Raw genomic sequence first — 9726 nt, 5'->3', positions numbered from 1 at the left:
GCAGCTGACCCAAAAAACTGACTGATGAAGAATAAGCTACAATAGACAAATCATTTCACTCTTTTAACCTGTAGAATGGCAATTTATAAAATAGTTGGGGAAAATCCCTAATATAAGCCCATTCTTCTTAAACTTTAAAAAAGTAAAGAAATTTGCAGTCTAATACTTCAATTATCTTATTTATTATTTTTAAAAAAAGATATAAACAGTAAACAAAAGTTCATTCCATAAAGCCATGAACTTAAGAAAAATTAATTCAGAGCTGCAAAGCTTGGTACGGAGTAGCTTGTTCTTAAAAAGCATCCCATCTGTTACTGGTTAATTTAATATAATTTCTTAACTAAATACCAAACCTAAGAAGTGGAGGAAATTTGTGGCCCATTAAAAGTCAAGTAGCACTGAAAGCCTTTGTACACTGCGAACAGAAAGCACTGTATTTCTGTAGTAACGGCGAGACCAGTCTGTGGGTAAAAGCCACTCAACAGAGAAAACAAAGATAAGGCCACAAGGGTTCTGCCCTTGACTGATCATGGACGCAGATTGAAGGTGTGAGGCAGGCTTAGTTAGTGGACAAGAGACAAGCTAGTAACTAGGGCAGATGTGAAGACACAAGGCTAGAGTGTGAGGCCCGTCGTGGGGATGTAAAAGGCTTGCAGTAAGGAAAAAAACCACACTAACTCTGATTTAACCACTTCTAAGTTTCACAAATGAATTCCATTTGGAAACTAGGCAAAAAAATTAAAAGATACTAGCAACTGCATTACAGTGACATAGCTGGAACAAAACATAGTTGGAATGACAAAGACACAAAGTTGAAAGTAAGGGACGGTGGGGGTGGGGGGGTGGAGACACTAACGATTTTTTTTTTTTTTTTTTTTCAAGTCAATAGATGGAAGCATTATCAAAATAGCCCAGACACCAGAAAGACACTGCTCTGTATGGAAACACTATAGAAATTACAGATTTGCATTCATAAGGTACTTGTGGCTCCTGTTTTATGGGACAGTAAAAGCTTACCAAAATCTAGAGGTAGGTTTCACTCTAAGAAAGATGATTGTATTACTAGACCGTGTCCTACAACATAGCCCAGTAAGTCTGTTGCAGTTTTGAAGAAACCGAACAAAGGCATAATCAAAATGCAGGAATGGGAGCAATGTAAAAGTGGTGAGCTTGGTGTGCAATTTCAGCACACATCTGAACGTAACCCAATCTTCACTGACTGGAAAAGAGGTGAAGTTTCCTGAATGGGAGACATTTGTGAGAATGGAGAGAATAGGAGTGCAGACGATCAGTACTGGGGAGAGAATACAAAGGAGAGAAACGGAAAGATAAATTACATTTGGATTTTTAGACTCTTATAACTAACTACTTCGTTCTAAAGAACTGTACTGTCTTCCAGCTATTTTCGTTCATTATCTAATAAAGGCATGTTTTAAGAGATTATAATGAGTTTTTTGGCCTAGGCTACCAAAAAAAGGAAAAAAAAAAAGATATGATAATAAAAACATGCTTTTGCTGAGATTTTCCTCATTATACAATAGGGGCACCATCTACCAAATGGTAGCAAATACTTCTCATGATATTTTCATCATGATATCCTATCATGATATTCCAACAAGGCAGAAAACACCTTGTTGAATGAAATCACTGGGAAGATTTCAAATTCAAAATAAAATGTTTAACTTACACATAATACAAGTTATGTACAAGATCAGGAGGGGGTAGGAAACTGAACAAATCCTGGAACCCAGATTCATTTATGTGTGAGAAAAGGGTCAAATACAAAAAGGTTCTATGTGCCATTAATACATTAATGACTAAATGGCCACATTTAATTTCACGTAAATGGTAGAACCTCTCTCAAGTTATCACTATAAATACATTAAAAAAGAAAGAAACAAGGAAAACACAGAGATACCTAACAACAGTGTCTGAGAGTAGAGACGAAGTTAATGCACACCGCATGTATTGCAGGCAAGGCAGAGGCATTTTTTTTAAAGCTTTTGCACAGACTTCATATAATCTTGGAAAAAAAAACAACAACAAACAAAAAAACCGCAGGCCTTTACAAGATTTGACTTGCTGAAATCCAAACCATTTCCATTCATGAAAAGTCAACTTCAGCTTCAAAAAAAAAAGTTCCAGCCTTAGACCAACAAAACCTGGAAGAATATGGAAATTAGTCTAAGAAGCGTGGTCAGGCCTGGAACCCGAATGTACTTCAGAGCAAAAGCTCAAAGTGGGCACCCAGGGGACAATCTATTTGGTAACGAAAGGTGTACTACATACTGTAATATATAAAAGGTGAACGTGTACCTTCTGCTAAAGCTTATACAAGTTCCTTGGTCCATAAAAACTATGTTAGGTTTGTGTCTTCTAGATCGCTTAACTTTTATTCCAGCCACATGTCTATTTCTTGCCCATTCAAACAAAACCCAAAACCAACCAACCTACCATCCAAATAAAAACAGCTGAAAAAACAAAACAAAACAAAATGATTTCCAATACAGTTTTTACATTTTGATGGGGTTTTTTTTGTTGTTTTGTTTTACTGTGGCTTCTGCATTTCAAATTATCATTTGCAGGTTAACAGGGTTTCTGAATAGTATCACCTGATATGAAAAGTTTTCCAAGAAACCACAAAAGATTGTTCTTTTTCCTTTCCTTTCTTCCTGTCATCTTGCAGCACTTCAGTCAGTTCAAGTCTGAGCACAAAGACGGTAGTTAGGACACCACTGTTGCTGTGGACGATGTGACGTTGGTTGAATTTGTGCTGACGTTTGTGTAACTTCCCTCACTGTTTGTGTTTGATTCATTAGGGGGCACTTGGCTTGAGTTGGCTCGAAGGATGGCTCCTGCTGCACTACAGTGTGGCCGCGGCCCGGGTTCGGGTGTGTAGGTAAAGGTAAGGCTGGTGGAATAAATGATTCCATCATTACGGACCAAAGTTACTGGAACTTGGACTGGCTGCCGGACCCATCTCCACCCTTCTCGGAATGCAGAAATGTCTGGGACAACACAGAGCATACTCTCTCCACATCTAAGGAGGAAAAAGAAAGAAAACCGCTTTAAAAAATCAAGGTACATTTTAGAAATGATATTTCAAACAAGGTTGCATAATACATTCCTACTCATGTCAGAATTAACCAAGAAATCTTCCTCCCTCTGTAAAAGCTCAGAATGGTGTATGAAGTTATAGCCAGTACCTGTACATAGTTTCAGCTTCTACATCCCCAAACCACACTCGTAAATTTGGAGTGAAATTCTGTCCTGTTAGTTCAAGCATTGCGACATCCCCGCCGCCATTCAACTGCAATCCACAGAAAACAAAATACTAGTGAGAAAACTTTATTTTTTTCCATGAAAGTATACTAATCAGTTTCTAATGCAACCATCATTTGCAAACAATAATTACTATGCTTCTTTTAAATGGCAAAGCTAAAAGTTTTAATTAACTTTTCATATACTTAAAAGTATATCCAGGAGAATATATATATATATATATACATTTATCAACAAATGATGTGTAACAAAATCTACCCTTCCCACACCACCACTCCACTGCAAGATTTAAAACGAAATCAAAACTACTGTGAAAAACCAATTCTGCTACATGCCACAGCTAAGAGCAGCTGTAAAGCACTTATGAACAAGAGATCTCACCTGAAGACTTTCTACAACAGGCACAGGTGTGACAGGGGCAAGGACTGGGCCCATCCCCTCGTAAAACGTATACTCTGCCTTGTCTGTACTGATGATTGTCCAGGAGGCTCCGTCATTGATCATTTCTTTATTTGGCTCTTTGGGGCATGGAGTGGCCTTAGGAAGAAAGAATGTGGAGAAACTGCATTTTACATACCAGAGCATAAGCATTTTAAGCAAAGTGACACAGACTGCAGTTGATGAGGAGGGAATTTAGGAATCGTTTAAAGAAATTCCCACAGTAGGGTACTCTGCCAGCCCCCCAATAAACTCAGAAAATCAATGTGGAAAGCCAACAGACCAGCTTTTATTACAACATATTTTTTGTGACATCTTAGTAAAAAGTCACAATTAACATTCAGAGTAGCCAGTACTGATGCACTGGTTATTCTGAATGTTACTGTGACTTACTGAATATACCAGTAACTGAACAATTTCTTTAATGAAAGGTCTATGTGTGATGTGTGTACAACTCTTTGTGGTTCCCTAGGAAACAGAGAATGGAAGCTCCTTAAGCTTAGAGAGTAGCTAGGGATACACTTTTAACGGGAGAAAACCATGACCTGAACTGGCCAGTCTCCTAGACCATGATCCACCATGCCCAGTGGTAGGTGCTGGGCTGAGGAGAATGACTGGAACATGTCTACAGATGTTTACAACAATTTCCCAGGAACGAACGATTCTGCTGTATCATTTGCTCACATCTTAACTGTACACATGAAAGCCTGAGTAAAATGTAGTTTGAAATTAGCCTTTGAAACATGTCCTCATTATTATCTTGGAAGACCCCAAGGTAAATTTGATGAAAACTGTGAACCTTCTCCAGAAAAATGCACACATCCTGTACAAAAAAATACGGTTTGTACATTATTTCAGAGGATTCACTGAACACCCCAAATCTGTTTTTGCATATTCTGTGGCTCTCTTTGTTCTGCAAACAGTTTTTCTGAGAATATCTTCTCTTCCTAGTTTCACGTTCTTCCCTGAGACAGATGTATGTCATCTCTGTCTCAGGGTCATGTGTGTTAGGGATTCCCGGACCTGAGATAAATCCCTAAATGCAACTTCATAAATTTACAATTAACATCAAATGAGAGTTTTGTATTTCTGTAAGCTACTAACAGTTTGCACACTTCAGATTCCAACAAAACTTGCACACTCACCTGAAACTGGATGATTCTTTCTTGAGAAAGGCACAAGTACATTCTTTCTGTGTCCTTAAGGTAAAATGCACATTTATGGAGCTGTGAGACAGGGTCATCTGCATCCAGTAAGGCAGTCTGCTTGTCAACTTTCCTGATTATCTACAACCCAACGAAGAAAAAATCAAAGGCTAGCTACCTCAAAGTGAGACTTGTCATCTTTTTCATTATCATGAGCACTGAAAGTATATACCATATACCGCCACAGGACAGTTGGACCTGAGAGGTGATGTTGCTGCTGCTGGCCTCCTTTGAATAGCAAGGTTGAGATGATCTTTTCCAATAACATACAATGATAAACAAGCTAACATCCAAGAGAAGAGTGGCAGCACATTTACTCTCTCTAGAAACCTACTGTGAGTGTGCTTGGTAGTGCAGACACTATTGGTATATCTTTCGTTAAAGGGAGGGCTTCATTGACAGAGTGGGGGGGTCTTCCTCTAATCACTGGTTTCATGTCTGATAGAAGTGTGTCCCACAGGGTGAGTCAGAAACATTTTTAACTACCCACTGTTCTGTTCAAAAAGTCTCTGCAGGTACAGTTGGTGCCACATACCTTCAGATGTCAAAGATATTAAGTCAAAAGATGATTTTCAAGTAAGATAGACTGCTGGTGCTTTACATAAAACTGTAAGTGAAAACGACTTTATGCCCTGGGTCTGTCTTGCAAAGGAGTTGCTGTGTGAGCTGCTGCTATTGCATGGCTTTAGACCCAGTGCATCTCATCAGAGGCATACTCCTCAAAACCTGAGCGTCTGTAATAAATGCATTACTGCCAATGCCGATAAACCACATGCTTGGGGGGAGAGGCTCAAAACAAATGAGAGGAGAACTCAAGTACTTTCCATTCTTCCTTCCCTAAAGGCCTCTTTTTATTATCATTTGCCCCAGTTTCAAGGTTTCATGACTTGAACGTGACATTTCACACGTTAGCTTATTAAGCTCAAGAAATAAAAGCACCTTGTATAAGCATAATATATAAAAATAAAACAAGCAAATTTATTAAAACCCATGTGGTGCAGTGTTTACATTTTGATGGTTATACATGTACCCAGCCTTTGCTGAGAGCAGTACCAGAAAATATAAGCCAAGGAAACATTTCAGCAAAGAGTTAAAAGTATAAAGCATGTTTGGGAATACTAATAACTAAATACTGTTCTACTTCCCCAGCGTCCTCAACCTGACCTTGAACCAACTTGCTGGCCACTCAGTGACCTTCATCTTTACCACAGCTCAAATATATCTGGTTCCAGAAAAGGAGGGGAGAAACAGAAGGAGGAGGTAGGGTGCAGGCGCAGCTACAGAGTTTATCCTTACAAAGAAAAGTCGTTTTGAGAATTTCCAGCTCCTTCTAGTGAACCCAAAGTCCCAAACACAATCTGTCCTTCCTAGCATAATAAACAGCAATGCTAGCTAATCTGTAATACGTCTAACTTCTGGTGGGTATGCATATATTCTTAAACAGGTATGAATTTCTAGCTTGTGGAATCTGTGTGATGGGATACAGCAAGTATGATTTAAAACAAAGAAACATGGTGTTATCTGCCTTAGTGAAGAAATCATCAGGTAATTTTTAGTGCCCTCTATTGAACATTTTCAGTTATACACTCACAAAAAGGTACTGCACCACCATAATTTATTACAAATAATGTAACAGGAAGTCATTAGAACTGCATTCTTAAGAACTGGTTAATTGCCTTAGAGCATTTCTGAAATAATTTGGGCTGTGTGTCAGTTATATAGCAGTTATATAATGCCTTGCTAAATGAAATTCAGGTGTAGAGGGGCTTCGAAAAATTCCACAATATTTTAATTCCATCTTTCCATGAACTTTCTGAAGCCCCCTCAAATTTTATGTTTGACTGTGGCTTTCGTGTTGTGAAAATTCCGTTTTATTGCACAAATCACTAAAGGCAAAGAAGCACACGCCTTACCAATCTTGGGAGCGCCATGCCAGTGACTGAGCACACAAGCTTCACTGTCTGCCCATAGTGGATGTAGCCGTCTCGGACTGTAAACTCTTCTCCTTCCGATTCATCATCATCCACTGCGAGGGGGTGGAAAGAAGAGATCCAATCATTTACCTTTCAGAAATCAGGAGCTGCTTAGGAACTGAACAAAGTGTCTAATATATCCAATATGTCTCAAGAGCCAAAGGAATTCAACAGTTTCACACCCCAAACATGAGCCGCACATTGCTATACTCACAGAGGTGAATGTAAAATGCTCCCCACTGCTGTGAACTGGCATGGAAATTGCCTCCTTCTACATGCAAGTATCTGGTACTAACAGTCTGGGACCGAAGTCGATTGAACAGAGCCACCTTTGTTCCCGATGCAATGCACACTGCAAAGAAAAAGAAACTCTGATGTGTGTGGTGTTTTCATGGTGGCGAGGGCTGAAGACATGACTTTCACTCAGCAAATTAAGACTATTTCCTATTATAACTGAACAGATGGATTCTGGCAACACATCTGTGACCTTCCAAGAAAATACAGAGGATGCAACAGCAAAATCAAGGAAGCTTTTTCTAGTGAACTAGGGATATGAAATATTCTCTTGAAAGTCCTACTTAAAACGAGAGCTACATAGTCTGTTTAATGCAGAAATGCAGCACTATACACGAGTTTAGAAACTTAAAAAAGAGCATAACATTGATTTATTAGTAGTTGTTGCCAGCTGCCTTTGAGCTGGCCCTCCACTCATGGTGACTATGTGTGACAGAGTCGGACTTTCTTGGTTTCAATCTTCATGAAAGCAGATTGCCAGGGCATTTCATCTATGGAGCTGGGAGATGGGCTCAACCCTTCAACTTTTAGTTTAGCAACAACAAATTATGAATAAAAGCAGTTATGAATGAAGTAACAGATTTAAGCTATCAGTGGCTAACAGTTGCTAAGGAGCTTTATAATGGATAGACTAGGTTAACCACAGCTGATTTTACGGCTCAATCTTAATAAAACAAAAAGTGGTATAACCAGCTATTGCATGCCTTCTGATCTGATGCAAAGGCTGCATACCAGCCACTGCTAAGTATCTACTAGGTCTAATCACCGGACAATGAGAGACAGAGGAACAAGCTCACTCACACCATCAGAAAGCAATCAACCAAATCCAGAATATGGAAACCCCACAGGAAAAATGACCCAGTTTCTCCTACAAATAAATGGAACAGAAGGGGAAAGACACATGTGAGAGTGGGAAAGGAAAAAAATCATTGTAGATTAAAATGAACAGACCTTGTTTGTGTCCAGGTTTGAAGAGACTAACTTTAAAAAATTAACTATAAAGACATTTTAACACATTTTAATCTGATAAATCTATGCTTGGATTGGATATTAGATGGCATCGAAGAACAACTGTTCACTTTGTTAGGTGTCTGTGATTAAAAAGAAAAGTCAAAGATAAGGATCTAATATCAAAAATATGTAAAATGCCTCTCTAAAATCTGACCCAAACCAGCAAACCCAATCAAAACTGGGGCAAAGAACTTTTTAAACAGACATTTCACTCCGAAAGGATGTTCAAATGGCCATTCAGCAAATGAAAGGTGCTTCAAGTCATTAGCTACTGTTGTGTATCGGTGTCTTCTAGTCATCAGAATCCTGTATAGGGTTTTTGAGGAGGGCTGGTAACCACCAACCTTGTGGTTAGCAGTTTAGTGCTTATCCTATAGTGCCACACCAGTCATTGTGGTTGTTAAGTGACTTTGAGTCTGTTCCAACTCATAACAACCCTGTACAGGGTTTCCGGAGGAGCAGCTGATAGGTTTGAACAACCAATGCTGCTGCAGTCCAGTGTTTATCCTATAGCACCAAGCAAATCACCACCACTATGAAGATACGATCTCAGCTTAATCAGAGTGGAAATGATTAAAAACAAACAAATGATGTTGTAGAAGTTGTCGAGTAACAGGAACCCTTACTCACTGTGGGTGGCAATGCAAAACAGTACAGCCACTGGCACACCAATGTTCACTACAGCACTATTCACAATAGCCAAGATGTGGCAACAACCTAAATGTCCATCAACAGATGAATGAATGAATGAATGAATGAACAAGAAAGGTATGGTCTTTTTCACTCAGCCATAAGAGAAAATGAAGTCTTGATATATGACCCAATGTAGATGAACACTTAAACATACTTAGCTAAAAAAAAGTCAACTGCAAAAGGTCAAACACTGCATGACCTCATGTACATGTAATAAGCAAATATATGCTGAATGCAAGATTATGGTTATCAGGGTGGGAGGAAAGGGAAGCGAGAGCAGTATGGGGGCTACTGAGTTTACAGTAAGTAATAGTAGTGGAATAATTTGGAAAACCACTGAATGGTTGTACAACTTGAAGAATACTGAACTGTGCATGTGGAAATTGTTCTGCATCTTTTCAGTACAATTTAATAAGAAGGGGAATCAATACTGCAGAAATGTTGGTTAGTGATGAGAAGTCCAAGTTCACAATCACACATTCCAGCAAGCACAGGGAGTGGTAGTAGTAAGAGACTACTACATGGTGAGGTGAGAGCAGATGGCAACACTGCAAATACCTTCTCTCTCTTGCAGACATCTGAAAGTTTTCACTAACTCAGAGTCAAAGCTCTTGCGAATGAAATGCAGACACTGGCGTTTATCCGTTAATATACTGATCTAACAGGGTGACTTTCTAGGTCCATCCTATATGCTGCAGAGCTCTCTTGGGCACTGCATCTTCCATTATACCAAATGCCGCTAGGGAACAGAAGGAACCCAACTCTGTCTAAGAACCCTGTCACTAGATGAGGTAGGCTTTGTCCATTTTCAGCTAAATTTATTTCTAAAT

At 39.1% G+C, this 9726-nt stretch overlaps 1 protein-coding gene across 3 annotated transcripts in view; it reads right to left on the bottom strand.

Moving 5' to 3' along the window:
• Window positions 1–2546: 2546 nt before the first annotated feature.
• RBPJ (recombination signal binding protein for immunoglobulin kappa J region) overlaps window positions 2547–9726 on the bottom strand; it is a 151166-nt gene continuing 143986 nt past the window's right edge. For 2 of the 3 annotated variants that reach the window (XM_006866306.1, XM_006866304.1), the window contains 6 exons: window positions 7113–7250; window positions 6839–6951; window positions 4866–5006; window positions 3664–3819; window positions 3207–3310; window positions 2687–3040 (listed from right to left, as the gene is read on the bottom strand). In XM_006866306.1, coding sequence (XP_006866368.1) covers window positions 2725–3040; window positions 3207–3310; window positions 3664–3819; window positions 4866–5006; window positions 6839–6951; window positions 7113–7250 — 968 coding nt within the window. In that variant the 3' untranslated portion in view covers window positions 2687–2724. Of the gene's footprint in view, window positions 3041–3206; window positions 3311–3663; window positions 3820–4865; window positions 5007–6838; window positions 6952–7112; window positions 7251–9726 lie in introns of all 3 variants that reach the window. The other variant, XM_006866305.1, reaches the window with a different exon arrangement.

Source organism: Chrysochloris asiatica, unplaced genomic scaffold (genome assembly GCF_000296735.1).
Source record: "Chrysochloris asiatica unplaced genomic scaffold, ChrAsi1.0 scaffold00089, whole genome shotgun sequence".
Classification (NCBI taxonomy): domain Eukaryota; kingdom Metazoa; phylum Chordata; class Mammalia; order Afrosoricida; family Chrysochloridae; genus Chrysochloris; species Chrysochloris asiatica.
This window is presented reverse-complemented; position numbering and strand designations above follow the sequence as displayed.